At 52.9% G+C, this 24,559-nt stretch overlaps 1 protein-coding gene across 1 annotated transcript in view; it reads left to right on the plus strand.

Annotated features, from left to right (window-relative positions):
• The first annotated feature begins 1,117 nt into the window (after window positions 1-1,117).
• The window catches only part of LOC130146314 (tyrosine-protein phosphatase non-receptor type 11-like), a 57,995-nt gene continuing 34,553 nt past the window's right edge, over window positions 1,118-24,559 (plus strand). The window contains exon 1 of the mRNA XM_056332347.1: window positions 1,118-1,250. Coding sequence (XP_056188322.1) covers window positions 1,237-1,250 — 14 coding nt within the window. The 5' untranslated portion in view covers window positions 1,118-1,236. The remainder of the gene's footprint in view (window positions 1,251-24,559) is intronic.

Below are 24,559 nucleotides of genomic sequence, written 5' to 3' on the forward strand. Positions count from 1 at the left end.
ACTGGGAGCCTCGAAGGCAGGGGAAACGAGGAAGGAGAGGACAGGGGTCGTTGTTATCAGGGTTGCTATTTGGCCTCTGTGGTCCTTGTTGCCCCGTGAGCAATCCGATGGCATGCAGGAAAGCTATGCAACCCGCCAGTCCTCCTTGCTGAGAAATGAGCTGGCTCCGTCTGCCAGCTCTCTGGGTATTCCCCGAATAGACATGGAATTCGCTGAGTCTTATTATAGTTATAAACCTGCTATTTTTGCCACTATGGGTAGACTGCGGGGGGGCTCACTAGCTGTATCGCGGCTTTTTCTCTCTCTTGGACAGCTGGCTTTGTTTTCTCACCCAGCATTCATGAAAGGTGCCAGATTCAGGGCATTTTTGGGGGGTTAATTTCTGTCTTTTATGCAAAGCAACATGTATTTGACAGGAGTTTGTTAAAGGCCTCTGAATTTACACTTCAGATGGCAAAATGTGCTCTATTTGTATTGAGCATATAGTGTGCCTATAGCACTCCTGACCCCATCCCACCCCAGTGGAGGATTTGGGTGCCGCCATCCCTGTCTCGCCATGGGTGTTGGGATGAGAGCAGGGAACCCGCTCCGGGAACGTTGTGCCCTCCTGACTCCAGACGGCCCCTGAGCCGGGGGTGTTCAGGGGTAACAGCAAACGTGGCCGAGCCTCGCCAGAGCCATGCCGTGTCCGGCCGCTGGCTTCCTTCCCTTGGCGGCACGGCTCCCAGGTCTTCGGGAGCTCGCCACCAAATTCTAGCCCTTCAACAGCGTTTGGGTACCGAGCGCCGCCCGAAGATGCTGCCGGCGTGACATCGCACGCGCTGTCGGGACTGGGGGCCCGTGGGAGCGGGGATGCGCCAGGCACGGAGAGCATCCTCGCCAGCCGGGGGGCAGCGGGGCGCTGGCCCAGCGCGGGGGCAGCTCCGGGGGGAGCGCAGGCGGCGCGGTGCCTGCCCGGGGCCCGGCGCGGTGCCCGCCCGCCTTGTGTCACCGACCCGGCGGCCCGGGGCTCCCTCTTCCCCGGTGCCGCCGCGGCCGGGCGGGGGGCGCTGGCCCCGGAGCGGGGACGGGGCAGGAGGCGGGGCCCGGGGCCCGGGGGCGGGGCGGAGGGCGGGGATTCCGCCGCGTCACAGGGAGGGGTTTCCCCGCCGGCCCGTGGCCCAGGCGCCCCGCCGGGCGCGGCGGCGCGGGCAGTCGGTGCGGGGCCGGGGCCGCTGCGCGGAGCTCGGCGGAGCCATGACCTCCCGCAGGTAAGGGCTGAGCGCCGGGCCCCGCCGCCGGCTCGGACCTGCCCCCGCGGCGGCGGGACCCGGCTGCGGGCGGGCGGGCGGCGGGGTGCCGGGCTGCGGGCGGGCGCGGGCCGCGGCGCGGTAGCTGTGAGATCCCTGCCCCGGAGCCTCTGCCCCGGAGCCCTGCCCCAGGCCCGCCGGCTCTTCGGGCTGCCCCTGCCGCCTGTGCAGAATTGCGCTGCGTGCCTGCGGGAGAAGCCTGCTACCTTAAGGCATCATGTGTTGGCTGGCTCTGAAATCCGTGCTAGAGATGCTGAAGAGGGAATGTCAAAACGGGGCCAAGCTTTACAACTTGTTTGAAATCTCCTTGTGGGCTGTGAGCTGAGAAAAAGATACTCTGGTGCATCTGGTGCGGTGTGGGTGCCTCCCCCAGCTTCTCCCAAAGAAGCTGTTTCAGAGCTTCAGTCTCTATGTCTCGGTGGTGGCAGGAGCCTGTCTGACTTACGGGTGTCACCCTGTTCCTTCTCTGCCACAGCTTCAAAAGTGGGCACCAGCCGTCCCGGTGGATGGTCCGTTTCTGTGCCTGTTTGCCAGCCAGCTCAGGGCACCGGCTGTGCCCAGCTCCCCATGCTGCAGTGCTGGGGGGTTCTTAATACTTGGTTTGGAGGTTCTTGATTCTTGTCTGGCCTTTCACGGAGGCAGCCTTCAGGTGACCTGAAAAAGCGGTTGTTGCTCTTAGAAGGCAAGCGTGTTTCGAAAAACCCGGAGGAGGGTGGTGGCTGGGGAGCAGCCGTACAGCTGACCAGTCACTTCAAGCTGAGAAATGGGATCGGTTACAGGACAGGCAGTGCTTGTTTGGTTTTGGTACGGGACCGAACACGGGCAGGTCATGAGTGGGGTTTCCGCAGCCATCTCTTGGACACCTAATAACTCCCTGTTCTCCTCACACACGTTCCTGCAACACCAGGATTCAGGGGCTTGGTTGTTTTATGGTTTATTGGGTCGCTTTTTGCAGTCCAGCAGCGGCTGTCTGTCCCGTACAAGTGCTGAGACGTCTTTTGTGAATGTCTGGTTCAAAGCGTACAGGAGCATTTAGGAAGAGGCAGTGCTCATCTGGGCGGTGCCACATTAAGTTACGAAACATGCTTGCTGATGGGTGATGGAGTAAAAAGCAGAGGGCTGGGACTGTGGGCCCCTGGATTTCATTCTCTGCTCTGGTAGTGCTCTCTGTGCTCACAGGGAAGTCAATATTTGTCTACACTGCCTATACCTTGCTGGCTCCACCCTGTTGGGCAGTTACCTAGGGCAGCAGACTGCTAGAGACAGCAAAATGGTTGTAATGCTGCTGCCAGTTCAGCCCTTGCAGGAGTCCTGAGAAACCTGGCTCGCTAGCAGTCCTGCTGCTGTGAAGGGGTCAGAGCCGTGTGGGCTGGCTTTTGTGCTGGGGGTTGATTGCTACCTGCATCTCTTGCCCCGTGCCTGTGCACTGGAGTGCTGGTTTTGCTGCTCCTGGTTCTGTAACGCTGTTCAGATCCTTTTCCCCCATGCTTGGCTCAGTCCCAGCCTTGTTCTCTTGGCTAGCAATGTGTAGGGCGCCTGCCAGTTTTGTATGGCATCTTTCTTGTTGGCTTGAACCCTGGCTGATGCTGTTCTCCCGCTGGCTCAAAGCACAGCCTGGTTCTGACCAGGTGGATCTGTTGAGATCAGGACCTGTGCTGGTGGAGTGTTGAGAGGCTCAAGCGGTCCCTCACAAGGGACGGTCACTGCAAGGCCCAACTGAAGTGCTAAAATAGTAGGTCCTTTGCATGCTGTTGGCATTGTACCTGCAGCCTTTCTTGCAGGTCGTTCAGGCTCGCATGGGAACCCTTGGAATTAAAGGCGCTTTGGCATTAATGGGGTTACGGGCAGACTTACAAAGGCTGGTGGTGTGGAGCTGCTGAAAGCCAGTGTACAGTTGGCCTGTTGTGCTGAAAGAGGGTGCTGCGAAGCAGGGGGATCTGCGAGGAAGCAATTTCTCAGTAGCTCTATCCCAACTGAGGTGCTGGTTCCTCTCGTCAAGGGCCACTTCTGTGGCTACATGTTTGCCTTGCGTCAGCGGGCTGCTGTGGGGCTGACACCAGCCGCAAGTCCTGGGAGCTGGTTTGGATACAAGTGTGATTGTGGACTGGGACTCGGGTTTGGAGCCTACCTGACCTGCTACCTGTGTGCGTATTCTTTTCAAGGAAGGCATGCAAAAGGCAAAATAAACCTCTGTCTGGGTGTCTGACTTGCTTGGTAAGCTTTCCTAGTGACCGTGCCAAGGGGAGAGGTGTCAAGGACTGGCAGATGCTGGTCACACTGCTTATGGTCTTCCGAGGGGACAGCCTGGAAAGCAGCGGCCATGTGTCAGTGTGGGGTCTGTGCACATGTGTGACATGAGGGAGAATCAAGCCCTGATGCAGAAATAAAACAAGTTTGTTGCCATCAGGCTAAACCACAAAGCTGTTGCAAATACTGAGCTCCAGGCTGCTGCTATGGCCTTACTGCCTCATTTCCTAAAAACACTTGTTGAAAGAATTGACTGTTTCTTTCCCTCTCCCCGCTTTACTGGCATGTGACCTCTCAGCTGCAGGAAGGGTTTGGAGGTCAGGGGCGGACCACCCCCAGCTCGAACAGAGAAATCCTGGCTCTTCTGCAACAGCGAGAGCCTGGGAGTCTGGGTTACTGCTGCCCCTCCCCTGCTTTGGTGCGTACGTCCGCTCGGGTGCGATGAGCGGCCTTTTGCTGTCATGTAGAGATCTTGGTGGATAAACCTCACTTCCCCATTGCTGATCTGCGGCTTGCAGATCCCAAATGCCTCGTTTCTTTTTCTAGAAAGGAGTTGCACTGTGTCTGGAGCACTTGGTAGGTGGCAGCTGGCTTGTGCATTGCCCTGGTCTGCAGGGCAGGCTTCTTTACAGCCATGTTTCCTGGGATGCGATGGCTGGGAGGAAGGGAAAGTCTGGAGGAAATGAGTAAATGCCAGCTTCCAGAGCCTGATTGTCTCTCCAAAGGTTGCCCTGGTTCTGCAGGACTGAGTGCTACGGTCACAGAATTGGTGCCTGTGTGCGATAGGTTATGGAGGCTCTTCTCCTCATCGCTCTTTGTACTGTGGTTCTGGTGCTTCAAGTGCTGCTACTGCTGGTGAAGCAGGTCCTGGTGTGGAGCCTTTTATTGGTTCAGAAAGCAGGTAGCCCAACTTTTGTGATGTCCTTCACATGGCTACCAGGGCAAATTGAGAACCACCGAGAGAAATCCTTCCTGGCACCTTCTCTGGTGGAGTTGTGGCTGGATGGTTCCATGGAGCATTTGAGTCTGTATGAGTGCAAAAGTGAGCATTTAATTTTCTCACCCCAGAAAGCTGGTATCAGAACTTTTGTCATGTCCCTCACATGGTTACCAGGGCAGGGTGAGAACCACAAAGATAATTCCTTCCTGGCTGCTCCTCCATGGGAGCAATGGCTGGACATTCGGAATGTGGCTTTGGGTTCCATATGAGTAAAAAAGTGATTAGTCAATTTTCTCATCTCAGGAAGCAGGTACCCTAAGTTTAGTGATGTCCTTGACGTGGCTACTAGGGTGGGGGTGAGAAACACAAAGAAAATTCGTTCCTGGCTCCTTCTCCGGGGGAGCAGTGCCTGGATATTTCCAACGTGCGTTTCGGCTCTGTAGCAGTGTGAAAATGTGAGAACCATGAGAAAACATAGTTACTCTTTTATTGGTTCAGAAAGTGGGTAGCCCAACTTCTGTGATGCCCTTCCGATAGCAGTTACTCTCCTTGCCTGTGCATGTATGAGAGGAGCCTTCCTTCTTGGCTCCGAGGCCATGGTAGCGGTGACAGTGCTGTCTCCTCCAGGGCCACAACGTGCCTGTGTGCATTAGCCAGCTGCTGTGGGTGTGTAAAACCCCTTCGGCCCGGGTCTCCCTGCCCGTGCTCACAGCCGGCTGGAGGGATGCTGCCGCGCAGCGCCCGGAGCCCGGCTGGTTTGCACAGCTCCTGTCCTGGAGACTCTGAGGAGGGGTGGCAGGGTGAGGCTGCCCCGGGAGGGGAACGCTGAGACTGAAGGGACCAAGTCTCCAGTTCTCAGGGCAGTGGACAAGCTGGATCGCAGTGCTGGGGGGAGCGGCGCGCTGGGTGAAATGCTTCCATTGCTGTAGTAGGCTTGACAAAGAGTTGCTGAGTGGTATCTCATATCCAGAGCTGCATACGCTTGTTTGACAACTTTTTTCCTGCATTCTGATGAACCTTTTAAAAACCTAGTTTACTGCTAAGCTGAATTACTTTATCTGTGCTGATTTTATGGTGTGTTGTGGGTGGTTCCCTTGGAAGTCTCAGATCACTTGTAATGACGAGTGGAAGCAGGGCTGCTGCAGCGTGGCTGGTCAGTTGGGACTGGCCAAAGTCCTGCATGTGCTTTCTCCAGGATGGTTTACCGTCCTTGTGCAGGCCACACTGCTGTGCATCTGAGGCACCAAATGCATCCAGCTGTATCCTGAAACCTTGCTTGCTGTCCAACCTTGAGCATTTGCTGCAGGGACAGGAAATACAATGCCAGTCCCCTGACCAGCGGACTTTTTTGTGTGGCCCCAGCTTTCTTGCTCCCTTTACCAGTGAGAAAACACATGCTTCCTGCACTGAATCCAAATGTAAATATTAACCTTGAGTATTTGCAATAGCTGCTTACTTTGGCAACCTGGGTAGTGGTGGGGAGGTGGTAATTTCTGGTTCAGGAAGCAAAACCAGGTCAGTGTTTTGGCATCGTGGATATTCATCAACAAACACATCATGGGCAGAGCTTAGGGTAATGGTGGCTAGAACCAGGATGATTGCGGATCTCGCTGGCAGCAGCATGCTCAAGCCCAGGGCTGCTGCGTCTCTGAAGTGCCGGCCCAGAGTTGTAAGCTCAGAAATGTCCTCTGGCAGATTTTTGTGAGCTGTTCATTTCCACCTCTTCAGGCAGTACCTCATCACTTGGCTCTGGAGCCAGCTTGTGCTCAGCTCCAGCACAAAAAGGGTCAGTCAGCCTGGGTGGCTGGAGACAGGTCACAGCAGCAGCTTGAATTCATGCCCTGGCTTCCTTTGCGGTGGCTCGCTCAGATAAGCAGGCTTCACAAGACCTTCCCAGCAAGGCAGCTGATGCCTTTTGCTTCCCTTCTTTGCTGTGGCTGCACGCGAATCTCGGCTCAGATTTTCCCTGGTTTTCTCTCTCTGGCCAGACTGTATGAAGATGTCTTTGGACACAGGCACTATTAGTACAGGAAAATCAAAGCTTAAAGGCTTTTGTGCAGGGTTCTTGCAAATGTGTGCTGAGACTGCCCGTACGTACTCTGCCTGGACAGGTGGGGAGGTGAGAGATGAGAAATGCAGTGCAAGGAGCAGACGTGCTTTTGCACGAGGCTTTGCTGTGGTAAATGAGGATGAGAACATTGGCAGCAACTTAAATTACACTTCAACTCCAAGCACCCAGCCTCCTGTTTATTTCCAGATAGGGTGAGTTCCTTACTGGAGGTCATGAAATGCATAAATACACTGTTCTCTCCCCTTTTCCAGTGAGGGAATAAGAACGGTTAATGCCCTAGCTCAAAGAGAAAACTAGCCTTGCCTGGGAGAGGGTTTTGGATCTGAGTGATTTTTCCAGTATCCTCTGGTTTTCCCCAAGGCAGAGTGAGCTGCTGTTGTTATGGTCCCAAGACAAATGAAGCGCTCTGGGCCCTGGAACGCATTTCTCGGATGCATCTGTATGTATTTCTTTTGCGGGCTGCCAAGGAGAATTCCTCGCTGTCTGCAGCGGCAGGGAAAGGCAAAGCGCACCGAAGAGGAAGCCAGTCTTCCAGCTGGTACTGCCAAAGCTGGATCAAGGGCGAGTTTCCTTTGTGGCTGGGTGGTACTGGAGCTGCTCGCTGCTGCTTCCAGCAGGCTTTAAATTAATTGGGTTTCTAGGAGACGATTCTTCTCGGGAGCCTCAGAGGCACCTGAATGAATGAATCGGAGCTTTGTGGTCCAGCGGAGCTCTGCCAGCGGAGCAGCCGTAGCCAGCTGGACTCGCCCAGGTGTCCAGGTGCAGGTCTCGCTCGGCATGGAGCTGCGTGACCACTGCAAGCCAGCCCATAGGCATGGGGGAAGCTGCTCCCAGTGCCCACAGTGCCTGAGCTGCCCCTGCAACGAGAGCCTTCTCCCCCAAGGATGGCTCAGCTGGCCAAGGCACATGGTGGGGACCCAGCAGAAGCGTGCCTGTGGCTCTGTGGCCAGAGCTGCTGCTCCTCAGAAAGCGGGACGGAGCTCAGTGCCATGAGCATGGCCACAGAAAACCTGGCTGGTGTCAGTCCCAGAGCCTGACTGGAGACACTTCTTGGTGTGCAAAAGGGCAAGCATTGGTCTTTCCCTCTGCTCAGCAAGGCAAACCCTGCTCTCATGCAGCTTTTCCCAGCAACTGGCCTTTCACTACGTGCTGGATCTCTCCCTGATGCCATCTAAGGCAGCTGGAGGGAACGTTTGTATCCTGTAATGGGGGCTTTGTCTTGTTGCTCAATTTGAAAAGGACTGGCCTAGCCAACGGGCTCCTTTATCCCTAGTGCTGATCACCCTCGTCACTCCCTGAGCAAACCAGCACCCTGGTCCCACTTAGGGAGGGTTCTGCAAGTGAGGAACCTGGAGCTGAGAGTTCTTCTGTTCCCAGCTGGCTGACCGATTTAGTACCTGCCATCTCATCACCTGTCTCCATAGTGTCTCTGTGGTGTTCACCCTCCCTCCCTTGCAGTGTAGATGCCCTTTGATTCCCAAATGGCTCATTAAAAACTTACTTCCCCAATGCTGATACTTGGGTTTCTATCCTGCCCTGAGGGATGAACAAAGCTAACACCTATTTCCAAGCTAGAAATGGGCCCACACCCTCTGGGCTGAGTGGAGGGGAGGAGAACTCCTAAGGCTGCAGTTCTTTAAGCAGAGATTAATCCTTTTTCTGCAGTAGGAATGGGTTTATTCTGTTGCTTTTTCACTGCCTTGACCCAAAGCAGTGGTTTGGGCAGGGCTGCACTTGCTACCTTCTGATGTGAGTGGTGGGGAGGGATGGAAAGTGGCTTCTGCAGTCCAATTGCATGTTCCAGGAAATGTGCGTAGGATGGAGCCTAATCAGATTACGGGGCTGGTCTGTTTGCAGGCTTCCTGCATGAGTCTGAAGGGAAGAAGGAAATTCTTTGCATTAAACCAAGCTGGAAATCAGGAACTGTGTGCTTCCTGTATACGCGGTTTTTTCTGCAAATAGTTCATCATGCTGCTGGTATCAATAATGCTCTCCAAAGACCCCTGCCTGCTTGCAGTGGATGAGGGACATACCTGGAAGAGACGAACACTGCAGCATCTCCTCCTGAACTTTCATTGTCACAGGTTTCCCAGGCAGGTCACATGCGGAAAGGATGTTGCCATGATCCAGCAGCATAAAAGCATCTGTCAGGTGGCCTGGGAGTGTGTGACTGAGTATCAGGCTCTGGGGCCTTGGGAGGAGCAGGGGGCTGTACCTTGCAGCCCCCTTTGGCTCTGCGTTGGAGATTGTCTGGGACTTGACACAGAACTTTTCATGTGGACAAGAGAAACAGATCATCCTCTGCTGCATTTTCTTTGAAATGCCCTTGTGATTGTTAATGATGGGATGGTCTCAGTCTCTCCATACTGCAGCCCCAGCCTTTCTGCTCTGCTCTGTCTGTCTGGCCCCTCGTTCTGCCCAGAAGAGGCTGTGAGACCTCCATGGACCCCTGTCTGGGAGACAGATGAGCTCTGTTCTGTCCCCATCACCAGGAGCAGTGAGCGGGCTCCTTAAGTGCCTTGAGGAGGAGGTCACCCAGTCCAGCCGTGGCTGCTGGCTCCCGTGCTGTGGCTGCTGGCAGGAGCATGTGCATGCCCAGGGTGAATCACAGCAGCATTCCCTACAGCCCACTTTGCCAGGGTTAAGGGCTGGGGAAGCCTCTCACAGCAGGGGTGATCAAGTTTATCTTCCTTGTTGCAGCTTCTTGGTGTGGAAAGAAGCACTGGGGGAGGAGAGGGTGAGCTGAGTTTTCTAGCTGGGCTGGTGTTCACTGCAGCGGTCCTGATTACATTATCAGGTGAAGAGCCTGTCTCTGAGCAAGTATCTACTCGAGGTTTCCTGTGCACAAAGCTGGTGGGGGAGGTTCCCAGCCTGTGCTTGCTGTGGCTGGTATCTCTTGATCTCCCCAAGGAAAATGCCAGCACAGGCATGGGACTGCTTGCTGACCTGGGAGAAAAGGCACCAAAGGCAGGGAAAGGCACATGCCAAATGCAGGCAGTCTCCATGTGCACCTCCACGTGGTCCCTCTCATGCACAGACATGGGGTTGCTGTGCAGGTTTCCAGTGTCTTGGGCAGCAGTCTCCACTGCCATGCTGAGGCAGGATGAGTTCTCGGTTTCATCCTACAGTCCAGGCGATCCTCATGCCTCTGCGTCACCTTTCATGTTAGCTGGAAGATGTCTGTGCTGTTGATGCACAAGGGCTTTTTGTGCAATCCCATCCTTTCCTTTTCCTATCCAGCTGAGGAAGGACCTGCCTGAGACCTTAGGATAATAAGGTCTGGAAATTCCTCCTATTCCCAAAGTACCGTCATTTATCTGGACAGTTTACTGTGACTCTATTTAGCTGCCTGCTAATCTCCTGTGGGTGCGACAAAAGGGGTTTTTTCACTTTAAATTGCATTGCAATAGCCTGCACCAGAACAGCTAGATAAGAAGGCTTCTCCTTGTGAGCAGATGCAGAACAAGAAGTCTACTGCTCTATGCTGGGGTGGAGGAGCTGTGTGAGAGTGGAGAACCAGCTGCCTGGAGTTGGCAGGAGGAGAGAGGCTGTCTTTCATCTGGTCAGGCCAGGGAGCCCTTCTCCATACCTGGCCATGCTCTCCCCTGTTCCACTGGGCTGCTGCTTCCAGCGCTGGGCTGCTTCCTAGCTCTGTCCCTGGGGTGCTGAAACTGAGAATAAGGCTGCAAACTGCAGTTCACGTCTGTGGTGCCTAAGTGAATGTGGCTTCCCCTACCCCCCCACCCCCCAAATGCTACGTTTTGCAAGTTCCATGTTTGGTCAGACTGAACGTACCAGTTAGCTTTCAAGGGAACTGTCTCTCCCCAGCCCTGGACCCAGCCGAGGGGAGCTGACTGAGGGCAGCCTGCACAGCACCCCAAGGAGACAGTTCCCTTTCCCTCCCATGGCCCTGTGCTCCATCCAGGGTGGCACAGCCGTGCCAACCAGGGTCTTTGGTCCCCCTTCCCACCCTGCACAGAAAACCCTGTTTCCTTCTTCCTCGCTTTCTGGGGTGCAGCTCACCTCTGTCAGAGCGTGAGCTGGTAAGAGCAGCAGAGTTGAGCAGTTTGGACTCTCTGGCTTGACATGGTGATGCATTTGAGGAGAGGGGCACTGAGGGTGCCAAGAGGATGACAAAAAAATGGTAAAAGACCTGCCTTAAAAATACGAATCGGACACAGGCAGGGGATTGGAACGTGCAGCTTCCCCGCTGCTCCAACGAGCTTTTGAAGTATTTGTAAAAGCTGCATGATTCCAGTCTGGGAAACTGAGGGCAGACCTGCTCTCAGTGACAGGGCGGTAAGCAGTCAGCAGTACCACCAGCCGTTGTGCCGGGGCTCTCTGCTAGATGCTACCTCCAGGGTAAGGGTGGGATTGCTCGCAGGCTAGGGCTTTGCTGCAGCTTGCCATTGCCCTCCACCGCCTGCCACGCTGGGCACATGTGGCAGGGGGAAGCTGACGGCTTCAGCAGCCTTGGGAGTTGGGGTACCTGCGGGTACTTGACACAGGCAGAGGAGAGCCCATCCCTCAGGACATGTTATTTGGCCTTGGGGATTTCAAGAGGGTGGGAAGGTGACAAAGATTTAATTTCAAAACAACAAAAAGTCCCCTTTCACACCCTTGAGCAGCATCCCTACCATGTAAGGTAGTTGCCAGGGCTATATTTGCCTTTGGCTTGGTTTTTTTTGGGGGTAGGTTTTTTGTTTGTTTGTTTGTTTCCCCCCTTCCTCCCACCCTCCTGGAATATTTCCATCAGTCTCCTCTCTAAGAAGTTAAGAAGTCCTGCCACTGATTAAATTCTAAATATATCTGTGGTATTTTTTTTACTCTCCAATTCTTCAAGATGTATCTAGTTAAAAAATAGCCTTGGCGACTCTTCAAAGGGGACGTGGGCCTGCTATGGGTTATATTTTTGTCTTGTCACCCTGCCCGGGTCCAAAATAAACCTCCTCATTTTTAATTAGCTCGTCAGGTTATATAATCCTGAAAGCTGAGGATTTCTGCACTCAGCAGGAATGCACGTGATGCCATGGGCTCAGGCAGACCATGGCAGGCAAAGGTGGTGTGTCAGGGTAGGGGCAACACAGCAGGAATCTCCTCTCCTCCTGCTGGTCCTGGAGCCAAGTGGGAGGGAGCCTGGGGAAGCCAAGATGCTGTAGCATAAGGCTTTGCTCTTCCTTGCTTCCTTATTGCCTTGTTTATTTTGTTGTGGTACTTGGAGAGACATCTGCTGAGTGAGGAAGGGCCTGGTTCATGGTGAAAGCTCCTGGGCTGTCTGTGCTGCCTTGGGGGCTGCTCTTGGTTTTCCTCTGCGCCTGGGAGGATGGATCAGGGGTTTTCTGCCCTTGGCATCATCCTAACGATAAGTCGGTTTACTTCTGGCTGGGTGGAGCCCACTTGTTTTCCCATAGCCCGGGTCTGAATGCTTAAGCGTTATCCAACTCTCGTCATCCCACGTGAAAGGTGGGAGCCAAATGATTCCCTCTCTCTGCTGCTGTCAGGTGCAGCGCCTCTGGCCCGACTGCTGCTGCTTTGCTTGCTCTCAAAACATTCCTGTGGAGTGCCAGCCTGAGGACTGCTGCTGTAGAAAGTGGCCATCCTTGGGGTTTGCATGGGCAAGCCTAACTGATTCTCCAGGTTCTTATACTCAAAACGACCCTGGTCATCCGATGTGGGGGCGATCTCCTTGCATGAGCGTGCAGCGGCCATCTGCTCATTCCAGGTGCTTCCCTGCACTCACCAAGGTGGCTCATCCCAAGCTTCTCTTCAACCTCTCCCAACGGATACCCCAGAAGATGAGCAGGCCATGCCAAGGGAGCAGCGCCTGTTTGCTCTGCGCAGCTTTAAAAACTGTCTAACCACCAGATGGAGCAAAGGAACTTAAAAGAGCCAGGCTGGCACTTCGGCAGGGGGCTGCCCTTGGGCACTGAGGTGTAACCACTGCCCTGGGGGCAGCTGCTGTGCCTCTGCCTTGCCAGGCTTTGTGTTGACTTCCTTCTCTCTAGCCTTTCCCTAGGAGACAGGGCTCAGGATCATCCTGGAGGCTGTCTTGGCAAGCTGGGTGTGTTGACTTCTTTCTTTCCCTAGAAGGCAGGGCTCAGGGTTGTCCTGGGGGCTGTCTTGGCAAGAGGGCAGGTAGGTGCAGCTGCGTGTGCATCGCAAGCCTGTTACTTGCCCTTTGGTCATGACCTGCCATACAGACTGCAGATCCCACTCCCTGGCATGTCTTTAGTCAGGGCTTATTCCAATCTGTGCAAGGGAAGGATGTGCTGCAATAGCAATGCCCCTTTGCTCTCTGAGTTGCACCGACCCACCGCCTGCTGTCATCTGTGTCTCAGAACAGAGTTTCAGTCCTGCTCTGGGGAAGGCTGGAACGCGGGGGTGTAAGTATTTGTTGCTGCTGTAGCTTTAAAGCAGTGGAAACTTTCAGTGTTGTCATCATGATGGTCAAAGCTAAGAGGAACTGGTGTACTTCAACAAGTGCAATTTAGCGAGGAGGGCATGGTTTTGAAGTGTTTGACTGGGTTGAAACTGGCCAGTTTTGGTGTCCCTCCTGACCTCTGGGAGAAGAGGGATACAATGCATCTCTGGGATCTGAACAGACTTCTCCAAACCTTAACCCCCTAGCTTGGTGTTGAGCGGAGCTGGGCATAAGCCACAGAAATAAGGGTCATCAGACTGATGTAAATGAAAATGGGCTGGTGTTTCCCATGGCTGTGTTTAGATGAGTGCCTCAGAGCAGCCAGCTGCTGGTCGTGGGACAGGTAGTAGTGCAGGCTGTCTGCATATGGTCCCTCCTGTGTGATAAGCCATCCTACGAACCATCAGCTCCTGCAGCTGGGGTGGTGGCATCAGCCGGGGCAGCCTTCCCACCTTTTGTCACCTTGCACTTCATGCACAGATGTTGGGGCAGCGACTCTGTCTAATGTAAAGGCAGACAGCCATTTCTTGTCTCCTCTTTGGCTTATACAAATATTTATCCCAGAAGAAGGCTCTTGCCTCAGCCGCTGCAGGTTTACTTGGGTCAGGGCACGGGGTTCTGGCCAGCGTGTTGGGGGAGGAGGGAACACTGAACAGGCTTCTGCACAAAGGGATGGCTAAAGAGCAGCGAGGAGCGTGATGCTGTCAGGCAGAGACTACATGAGAAAGCTGAGATGTAGTCTGAACTCTGTGAAGAACCCTCACTGTGACAATGAAGCACCTTAACAAAGCATACAGGAGAGGGCTTGAGGAAGAGAGCGCAGGACCTCATGCAAACTGCTGCCCTAGCTCTAGCAGTCTGGTTTCAAACGATAAATGTCCTGTGGGTTATATTTAAACACAGCATCCTGAAGGCTCAATTAGAGATTTTTGACCAGTGCTGAGTAGGTGGGAAGACTTGAAATCAGTGAGTCCGGGTGATGCTGAAGAAAGCGGAGGTGTCTCCTTGCTCAGCATTCTCCCCCAGCCCTGCGATGGGTGCCCTCCGTGGCTGCTTCCCGCGTGCTGCTGGCGGGTCGGCTCCTTCATCCCGGGAGCAGCGAAGAGTGCGATGTGGGAGCTGCCGGGAGCAGGGGCTGCGCAGCCCTTCGCAGCAGTAGCTTGCAGCAGGCGTGGGCGATACACGTCTTCCACACGCAGGCTTTGCTGCCGTCTGCACCCTTCACAAAGGAAGGGAATGGAAGTCTGGCCTCTGTATACGGGACTGACGGGGTTTGGGCACTGCTACGGTTTCACGAGACGCAAGTTTTAGTCCCATGTTAGTTTGCTTCTAGCACTGAGCTCCGAGGCCTCAGCAACAGAAGAGCTCTGTGGGCAGTCTGTCTAAACATGGTAGGACACATGTATTGTGGAGAGGGAAGACTCGGCTCCACAGGAGGCCAGCACAATGTAACCTGCTTTCCCCCCCCCCCCCCCCCCCCCCCCCTCCTTTTTGCTGTATCATTGCAGCTGTTATCTCTGGCATCTCTTGTGTCTGACCATTGGTGGGTAGTGCTGTCTGCCTACACGAGCAGAGGAAAATCACGAGTGTTAAGTAGGAAACTGGTGTATATTTTAAAGCACAGGTTTGCTCGGAAGTTCTGGCAGTAAACAAAGAAAAGTCCTCTTCTAGTTGTGAAACTGTTGATGCCTTTGATAGCTAGATGCAGATCCTTGGCAGAACGTGGCTTGTTTTCCAGTGTTGCTTTCAGCCTTGGAATGACGACAGAGAGCTAGGATGCATTTTTATTCCTTGGATATTTTGTTGTGTGTCATCAGAAGAGTTTGCCTGTTGGCTGTTCGGGTAATCGCAGCAGAAGATCTGTCTTCTGCTGGTAATCTAGGGATAAGAAGAGAGCTCAAGTGCCAGTTCCAAGCAATGCCCTTCCCAGAGACAGCAAAGTGTTTTGAGGCTGTACTACTGTGTAGAATCCTCCTTTTCCTACTAGCGCAGCATTGGCTTCTATGAGAAGAGATGCAGAAATATCCCTGAAAAAGGGGCCTCCTGGGTCTGTAAGTACTGTGCAGGGCTGGCCATGAGCCATGGCTTAGAGTTGCTTTTCCAGGACTTGCATATTATGGAACACAACATTGCTGGGCTTAGGGAGTGACCCAGAGAAATGGAGAAAGGATGAAAAAGCAGATCCAGGAGCCAGTGCAGCCTCGTGCAGAATGGCCATGCTAAGCCTCCCTGGCACTTTAAAGGCTGTCTAGGGTCCATGGGAGCTTAAAAGCCTTCACCAGCATAGGAACCAAGGGCAGGCAGCTTGCACGGGAGCAGCGGTTGGTGTTTTTTACTCTTTGACACCTCTGCAGTGTGTGCTGCCTGTGTTCACTCCAAGATGCAGTAAAGGTTGTTTCCAAATGCTGAAACCTCACCAAATCCAGGGAAAACTATGGCAGGAACATTGCTCGTTTGGGGTGCTGTTTGGTGGCTGCTGTACAGGGTGGCATCTGTTCAGGATGGTGGCATTGTCAGGGAAGCTACAATGCTCGCATGAGAAAGTAGGGATGACAGGTTCTGGCTGAGCAGATGTCTTATGGCAGTTAACCTAGGAAACATCGAAACTCTGCCTCTAGTCTGGACGCCTCCCTTTTGCCCATCATAGCTGGCGCAGCAGGAGCTGCAGAGGGGGTACTGAACTGCGCTGAGTAAAGGGAAGGTGCAGTGCTAGTGCTGCCCTGCCACTGACGCTTTGCATGTCCTGCAGCAAAGCATTTCAGCCTCAGCACCTCACTGCCCCAACTGCAGCGTTCCAAGGTCCCCATGTGAAGTGTTGTTCTGAGGGCTGTCCCCACCACCTGCATCTGGCACCTGGGGAAGCTTGGCACTACCAGAGGGCTGCCTGGATTTTCTGCGCTAGCCGGAATTACACCCCTGAGTTGCTCTCAGTCTCCCTCTGGGGTTGTTAGTTTTTCCTCCTGATTTGGAAGTAAGCATCCTTCTTGAGGTTAAGAGCTGCTCTTCCTACTCTAGCAGGATGGGAAGTCCAGCTCTTGTTCTAGGAGCCACTTGGGTGGGGGCAAACCCTAAAACCAGACTGAGCTCCGTTCTGTTCACCTCCTGCTCCCCCCGCCCCCGAGACCAGCCGGGCTCTGCGGGGCAGTCCCCAGTCCCACCCAGCATTTCCGAGCTCGCTGCACCGAGACAGGGCTTCCAGCGTGCTCAGCTTTGCTCTGCGGTTGAGTCTGTTGGTGATCTCTAATCCCCTCTGTGCCTCAGCTGCTCCGCTGGCACATTAAAGGCTAGCCGCAGAGCAACCATAATTGTGCTAAGTGTCTGTGGGATAATGGACTAAATACTCAGGATGGCAGAGGCAGCCGCATTCCCAGCTATTTAATACCTTGACTGATGTATATTTAGTTGTTTGCCAGCCCACAGGAGGACAGCTTTCTGAGCCCTTGTTTCTCCTGCTCTATGAAGCTGGTGACAGAAGGGTGTTAAAGAATGAGGTAGGAGTGAGCTATTTGGCCAGTCATGCGGTTGCAGGGCCGTAATGATCCCAGGATTGCTAGGACTGGGTGTTGTGGTCTTCCTCCCTAGCTTGCCGAGGCAAGAGCGGGAGATCGGTGGGTTTGGGCTCCATTTGGAAGAGTGGAGTTGTCCTCTGTCACTGCCGCCTTTAGTTTCTGGCAGGACTGAGAACACAAGTTTTTTCTGCCCAGGCGTGGCCTGAGGAAAGGTCTGTGTGCCTGAAAGCTTGTCTATATTTTCCAATTATATCATCTGATCTAATAAAAGATGTTATTTCTCCCTCTAAGCCTTGCTATCTCCACGTTAAGCCCTGGACCTGGACCTGTTGAGATGCTTGGGCTGTCTAACTTGAGGCACCTGTGCTAAGTGGTAATGGGTGCCCTGTCTGGGCAGAGGGAACTGGGTTCTGCTCTGCATCACCCTCAGGAAGTGACTGTTTCTCTCCGCGCCTGAACAAAGGGACTGGACTCTTAACATGGGTGCCTTACAGCTATGTGGTCTACACGCTCCCGTCAACCGTCCAGAAAAAGCGACCTCAGAAGGGCTGTGTAGAAACATTTCTGAGCTTGAGGTACAGCTGTCTTAACGTGCTGCTTAACGTGGCGAGCAGGGCAGCGTGTTTCCCCCAGGAGCGGAGAGATAAGGTGCCCAAGGGTTATGTATGAACCCTGCTTGGGGGGCAGAGGAGGTGAGTCAGAGCCAAATGAAGGGATTGCTTTTGAAGCCGAAATTAGGAGACCCCAAAAAGCAAGCAGGGATGCAAAGATGTTTTGGGGCATCTGAGTAGCTTGAAGATTTTTCCCAAAAGGAGTGTGGCAGTCCTGTTCCCGGCAGGAGCAGAGCCCGGACCCGGGAGCTGGTGCTTTCCCCTCCCAGCTGTGCTGAAGGTGATGACGGCTGTTTCAGCAAAGTCACTCAGCACTGAAGGTCTGGAGCAGAACTCTGTCTTGCTGCCTTGCATGGAGGGGGATGATTCCATAGGAAGTGCTGTTTAGATACAGGAGCTCCATGGAACAGAGCTTTGCCCATTAGCCATTCTTTGTTCTTTCTCTTTCTTCAGCTTTGGCTGCCCATAAACTGACAGATGTCGTCACGTACCATGTGTGTGTGGTGGTTACCCTCCCCAGTCCCCTTCTCAGCACTCAATTCACAGTTGCTGGCTTTGTACTGATAAGAGAATGAGATGACTTCCTTTTCTTCTCTCCACCCCTACTCCCTTCCAGAATAAGCTGGGCTGTTTTTTGGTAAATAACTAGCTGTCGCTTCTTCACTTGAAACTTTCCAGGCTCCACCACCTTGGCCAACCCTCCTGAAGGATGCTGGAGGCTGGAACGTTCCTGTCGGGCAGCAAACTGCCTTCTGCATCCTAGAGCAAGCTCTTCCCACCTCCCATATCCTACGAATCTTACTGCCTTTTGAGCTGTCGTGTGGTTTCTGTGGACTAACGACTCTCTCTGCCTACTCTGCCGGGTCAGGAGCCTTGACCAGTTATGGTGAGGTAGGATATCTGTTCGGTGTACGTCCAGCTTCTATTTTTAACAAAGCTGATATTTCTGAGTGGGAATGAAGCACAGGGGAGAAGGCACGGAGATCATCTGTGTCGTTTAAATTGCACAGAAAGGTTCCACTGGTGCTATAGGAGGTTGTGAGCTAGTAACAGTCAGAGGGCACCTACAAAGGTGTGGGTGCTTTTAGGGAGGGAATGGTGATTAACAGTGCTTGCTAGCCACAGACTAGCAAATTCTTTGCAGAAATACAAAATTTGCCAGTGGAAACTACCCTTCAGGTGCCTCTGCAGCACATGGGCGATGGCAACTTTCTCCTTGTGCTGGCATCAGCACTGGGAAATGGTGTGTTAGCAGTTTCATTTATATGATTACTGTAGAGGCTTTTGGTGCTGACTGCGGTCTGGGAGAGGTACCCCTGCTGCGAGCAGTTTGTCGTTTTGTGATGTTATTAGATTTTTATCTTGTATTACCTTTTTAGCAACGCTATGTTAATAGTTACTCGCTTATCTCTTCATTTGCCTTGCCGTGTCTCTAGCTGAGCACACTTTCATGCACCGACAGCTAGCTTGCCTGTGTGGGAGCGTTGTAATTTCAAGGTGCTAGTCACCTCTAGCTGAATTTTGCAAATACCTACGAACTGCATGAAATGGCATTTAGTCAGAAGAGCAGTTTGTAAGGTAGTGAAGATTCTACGGGGCACGTACTGGAAAAGCAGCCAGATGTGAAGGGGTCTGCTTGGAGTAGGGAAGGGAGTGTGAAATGATCCCTTTGCCAGGCCGGGGGGGGGACAGCCAGCGAGCATGTGTGCAAGGAAAGCAATCCTGTCTGCTGGAAGTGCAGGGAATGGGTCCAGGGCAGGAACTGGCTGTGGCTGAAGCAGTGTTTGAGGTTGTTAAATGCAATGGGATCATTGTGCAAGTGGCTATGGCTTTTTGCCACGGAGTGTAATGAGGAGCATGCCTTGGGTTTTCCTTCCTTCCCTCCTTCCGTCCTTCCATGGGCGTGCAGAGGGTGTGGGCTGGTCTGCAGCACTCTGCAGGGATTCAGATGATTAAAGCTGCTACAGCTTGTTGGTCGTTTACATTCCTTTGTATCTCAAGAGCATCCCAAGGCTTTTGCACTAACCTTACTGCAAGGCTGTTCTCTCACGTGTTGCATAAGTGAGGGGTTTCTCCCTTTCTGGTCTCTTCTTTGGGTGTGTTCTGCTTCACTGGACCATAGCAAAGCAGCTAAACAAATACTTTTCTGCTCCACGAGGAAGCTTGTCAGTTAAATGACAGCTGGCTACTTTCGGTGCTGGCCGGTGATACATATTTTTAATGATCCAACTGTCTGGCAGGTGGGCCAGACAGTTAAAAACAAGTTTGCTTTATGAGAACAAAACCATTTGTAATATTCAGGCCAGTAAACTTCCATGAACGGAGGGAGTTCAAAAGAGATTTGTGCTACTATTAGACCTTTGAGGCCTCAGGCTGAGGTTAAGGTGTAGCTTGGTGTTGATGGTGGGCCTGTCAGTGGAATACCCTTGGAGTAGAAAAGGCTGATGCAAATATAAGTTCATTTTGGAGAATTAAATGAGAAAATTTGAAAGCTGCAGCTGAAAATAATAATCTCACACACCTTTGGGGCTGATGCGTTCAAAACAGCTTGAAGGACTTGGCTACACCTTGTTTTAATTAAGAGAACATGGGTGTAAATCCTCTGGGCAACTTGGAAGAGCCCCAGCTGCCAGTTTCCTGCTAGTGCAGGTGAGTATAGCTGGGTGTGGAAATGCACGTTGGCCTGATAAAACCAGGTCTGCCTCTCCCATTCTGTGGAAACCGAGAACTGTCAGGCAAAATTTTGGTCTTTTTTTTTTTTTTTTTTCTTTTTTTTTTTTTCCCCCAGCAGTTTCAGGCTCCTGCTGCGGCTTTCTGCCCTCTGCCTCCACATGCTAAACCGTGTGCTGAGCTGGCAGCTGCCCCCCTGCCCCCCGCCACGCCGAGGGCTGGCGGTGCAGGGTGGAGGGGTCCCAAAGCCCGGGGCAGATGGCAGGGCAGGGTGAGGACCCGTGGACCACAGGTGGGGGCAAGCCTCAAAGCTGAGTGCACTGTTGAGGACCCAGCATGCTGAATGTTGATGTTATTTCCAGAATAAGCAAATATTTGGAATTTGAATGGGGAAATTAATGCGGTAAGGGATTTTTATGCTTGCTTTGAAAAAAAACCCGCAACTGTCTGAGTGAGAGCCTCTGCTCTTGGGGTATTAGGCTGTAAACTCACAGCAAGGTCGGTGGCATTTACTTGTACCAGCTGGGTACTGGAAGAGGTTTTGCTCCTGAAGGCACCCGTTGGATGTGCAATTGCTCCTAAATGGGTGCAGGCAGCATGGAGGCTGGGGTAGCAGTGGGAAAGTCATTTGGGGAGCGTTAACAAGCCAAACGGTTCCTGGCGTGCTGCTTACGCCCTGCTGACCTCCCAGAGCAGCCTTGTGCTGAGCTGCCGAGCGGCCATAGCTCCTGGCTGGAGGATCTGTAAAGGCATCTGGTGTCTGAAGTCCTCTGCTGCCCATGGGAATACGCACCATTTCCCAGGGTAGCACTGATGCCCTTTCCAGCCTCTTGTGGTCTTTCCTCAAAGTCCCGTTGGTTCTTCTCTGCAGATGACAAAGAAAGGTGCTAATCCGTCATCTTCCCTCCCCAGCGACTTCACACCTGGATTTCTACCAGCTAGAAATTTTAGTGATAGGTTGAAAACCAAATCCTTCACTGGTGTGAATGGTTTGAGGGGAGAGATGGCAGGTTTAGGATTTGTCCTTTATCAAAGACAACCCTCTGAGGAAAGGCAGATGGATGGCTTAGCCTGCAGTCTCTGCCCCAAGCTTTTAGTGCACTTGTCATAGAATTTGAGTTAAAGTTTACACAATGCCCCTCTGCTCGAATCATGTGGGTATCCTATAACTGACAGGCATTCTTGGCAGCACAGAGGGGCTGTGTTTGTGTGCGCAGTTTATTTCCTGAGCAGCCAAACCGACCTTTGAGGTGGCCATGGGTTAAAATCAAATGCATGATGAGTGGAAATACTACGTCCCATTTCAGTGCTCGAGAATGGGAAACTTCACTGACAGATTTACACACAAAGGCAGGTGTTAACATGCCAGGTTTGCTGTATGCCAGCGTGCTGGGATTCTTTGCTGTGTTATGAATTTTGTGTAGCCCTTTTGGGGAAGCACAGGGTGTATGGTTTAATGCCATATTGCAATGTGGTGGTAGGGCAGTCCGTTCTGACCTAGCACCCTGAGGTAGAATAGGGGCTTGGTTTCTCCTACTCTCTTGAGTCAAATGTCCGTGGGAGACCCCCTGTGCTGCTTTCTGATATCTGCCTTCAGGTGCAACTGGAGAGACTGTGCTACGCGGGCCAAAAGGAAAAGTTTGCAAGATGCTGCATTGTCCACTTCCAAACATGAACAAGGGAAGCTACTGAGGTGCAGAAAGTAGTCTTTCTGGAAAAAAAAAAAAAAAAGCTACCTTGCAGTGTTGGTGGCCCATGCTAGGAGGGCTCTGCTATGCCCAGAGAAACTGAGCGTAGGGGAGACCTTTTCACAGGGCATGCTCTTCTCTTGGCTATTGCCTAGAACTAGCTGCATCTACAGTAGCAGCTTTGAGACTTGGCTGGAGCTGCTCTATAAATGGCCCATTTTCTTTGTCTGTTATGGCTCATATGCCACTATTTCTACAGCCTTCCTTCTGATTTGACTCTGTCCTCAGAGTGTTCTGGCATGGGTCTGTTGATAACACATGTAAACTGATGGGGATAAGCCCTTGTGGGCTAGATAACTGTGTGATGCTCTAAAGAAGGAACTCTTGCATCCGAGCAAGAGCGTGTAACATCTTATTTTGGAAGTGAAAATGTAAATTTGCACTTGTGGTGGGAGGCCAAGCTCTCTAACTAAACTCCTCCTTCCTTCCTGACTTCAGTTCTTAGTTTGAAGCATCTCATCCTGTGGCTAGAGAGGACCAGCTGAAGCCTGATCTTTCACAGTGTCGTTCCGCAGCTATGGTTAGGCATGCTGCATATGGTAGCCACAGGCTTTGCACTGATCCACAGCAGAGCAGATCAGTTAGACTTTTCTCTGATGCATGGTAAACGTCCCCTGTACCACCCCTGTGGCCTAATGCTGGCTTTACACCCTTTGGACAGACTCTCCTGGCTGCACAAGTTGGCCGAAGAGAAACCGGGAGCTGCTGGTTCTGCAGCTGCAGCCAGCCTGGCAGAAAGCAAGCACGCAGGGTGCTGGGACGTTGTTGTAGGAAGCATTTTGAGCAAGGGGAGAGCTTGAGCAACAGATGTGCTGAGTGTTCACAAGCTGTTGCTCTAAGGACCGGAGCTGCTAGACTAAGTGTTTGCAAAACAGTGGACCATGAGTGATGGGAGACCTTCAGGATGACACAGGCATAATCCCTCCCGTTTCTTGTATGTGCACCTCATCTGCTGCAGGCTCCCAGAGGGTACCAGAGCTGGGCTTGGTGGGAGTGAAATGGGCAGCAGCTGCTCACTGAGATGAGTGAGGAGGAGACAGCAATATGGCAGGCAGGTGACAGTCTCTTTCACACACTTTATGTGCGCCTGTGCGAGCATGTAATGCAATTCCGCTTCACGCTGCTGTTGAAAGCCAGGTCACGCACTCGTGCTCTAGTGCCTTACTGTTTGTTTGAGTCCTCCAGGGCATGCTGTCCTTTTTGTCTGCAAATGGTGTATTGTTGTGTCCTGGATCTTAATTTTGTCCCCAGCTTCCTTCTTCCTTTCCTTGTCACTGCAGAGCCTTTATCTGGGGAGCGCAAGACACGATGCTGAAGGAGGTTTTCCGTATCGGCAGCGCGGGATGGGCTGTGAGGAAGCCCCTGCGATAGGCAGAGCCATGGAATGCTCTGGCTTAACGTGTGTGCGGGGTGAGATCAGACTCTCTGCAGCCACTTCGGCTTGGGTATAGCCTAGACTCACCTTGGCTGCTGGAAGGATCGCTGAGACTAGTAGCTGTGAAATCGGCATCTCCCGTGAGCTGTTCGCCCCTTTAGACCTGCAGATCTTCCTCCATCTTTCCTGAAGCCAGGGTGAGCCATGCCTCTCAAACTAGAGCTGAAAGATCCACATAGAAGTGTCGCTGGAACAGGTGTGTGACTAAATCAGTGTCAGAAATGGGGCAGCTTGTGTGCCAGAGGCCCTGGCTGAGCTGTCAGCAGGCAGTCATCCTGGCTTTCCTGCGAGTAGCTGAGGCGGATGCAGAAGAGATGTGCTGATGGGCTGTTCTGCCTGCAGCGGCCAAGCTGCCGCATCCGTGCCCACGGCTGTTGTGCTGGCTGGGGCAGAGAGCCTCTGCAGACCCTGAGAGTCCGTAGGGGGGTACTGGGCTGAAGTGCTTTGTGTCACAGCCTCCTGCCTGACAAGTGCTTGCTTGGGTCAAAAGGAAAACAGGACTGTGGCAGGCCTTTATCCCTCTTCCCCCCCCTCCCCGCCCCCTCCTTTTAGCAAGGCTGTCACACTGGGTATCTAGTGAGAAGGGTATGAATATGACCTTTTGTCTGTAAAGTTCACCCAGGCTTCTTGACACAGACAGTGAAACCCATGTGCCGGTGCACTGTGAAGTACTTGCCACAAAGGGAAGGTCTGCATTTGCAGTTCTGGCTTTTCTTGTGGAAATTGCTATTTTTGAGCCGATGACCTGATTAATAGTCATGGGTTTCCCCAGAGAGGTAACAGGTGACTGTGTGATTGCATTTTTGACTCTTCACATCTTAGATCTTAGCCTTTTTAGAGAAGTGAGCTTGTACTCACAGACTCTTCTTTTCCCCCGTGCTCGTGCTCTGGGCTGCGCAGGGCAGAGGTGCTTTCAGCGAGCGGGCAGTCGGCGATGGAGCCCAGGCTGAGGGAGCCGTGGGGAGCACAGGGGTCACTGCCAGATGCCACTGGCAGTCACTAGTCAGCCTGCAAGCTTCGGGTCCTTCTCAGGCTTTTGTCCTTCCAGGCGGATCAACCTTAATGGAAATCAGGCCCAGCTTGGAGGCTGCATTTAATAGGAGTGTGAAGTGCCAGTCCTAGTCCTGATCTCGCTGGGTAAACTTCAGCAAGCCACACTACTTCTGGCCTCTCCCACGCTGCTCTTCTCAGACTTTGCATCATGAGATGCTGTTGCAGGGCTGGCCCTCTGAGAGCTTTCTGTAGTACCTGTCACAGTGGGGCTTTGCTCCCCATCCTGACTGTGCTGTAAAGCGAGTTAAGATGTGGAAGTGCCTTAACGTGCTTGAATGAAGGGCTTCTGTGGCTGCACTTGTCACTGTAGGCTTTAAACCTGAAGGCAGCTCAGAGGACTTGGTTACACCTTTATTGGTCCAGGCTGTGTCTAAGGGAGCATTGCTCCTGGACACAGCTGGAGCAGTGCTGGCATGGACGGCGTAGCTGCTACATCTCTGGGGGTAAATGGCCGGTCACTGGCTCCAGAGGTGGAGGGGGGCATACTGGGCTGTGTGCTTTGGTTTGTGTTGGTGAGTTATGAGAAAAGAGTGGGGTCTGTTTCTGAAGTGGAAAGAGCATCGGT

This window comes from Falco biarmicus, chromosome 3 (assembly GCF_023638135.1).
Source record: "Falco biarmicus isolate bFalBia1 chromosome 3, bFalBia1.pri, whole genome shotgun sequence".
In the NCBI taxonomy this organism is placed as follows: Eukaryota; Metazoa; Chordata; class Aves; order Falconiformes; family Falconidae; genus Falco; species Falco biarmicus.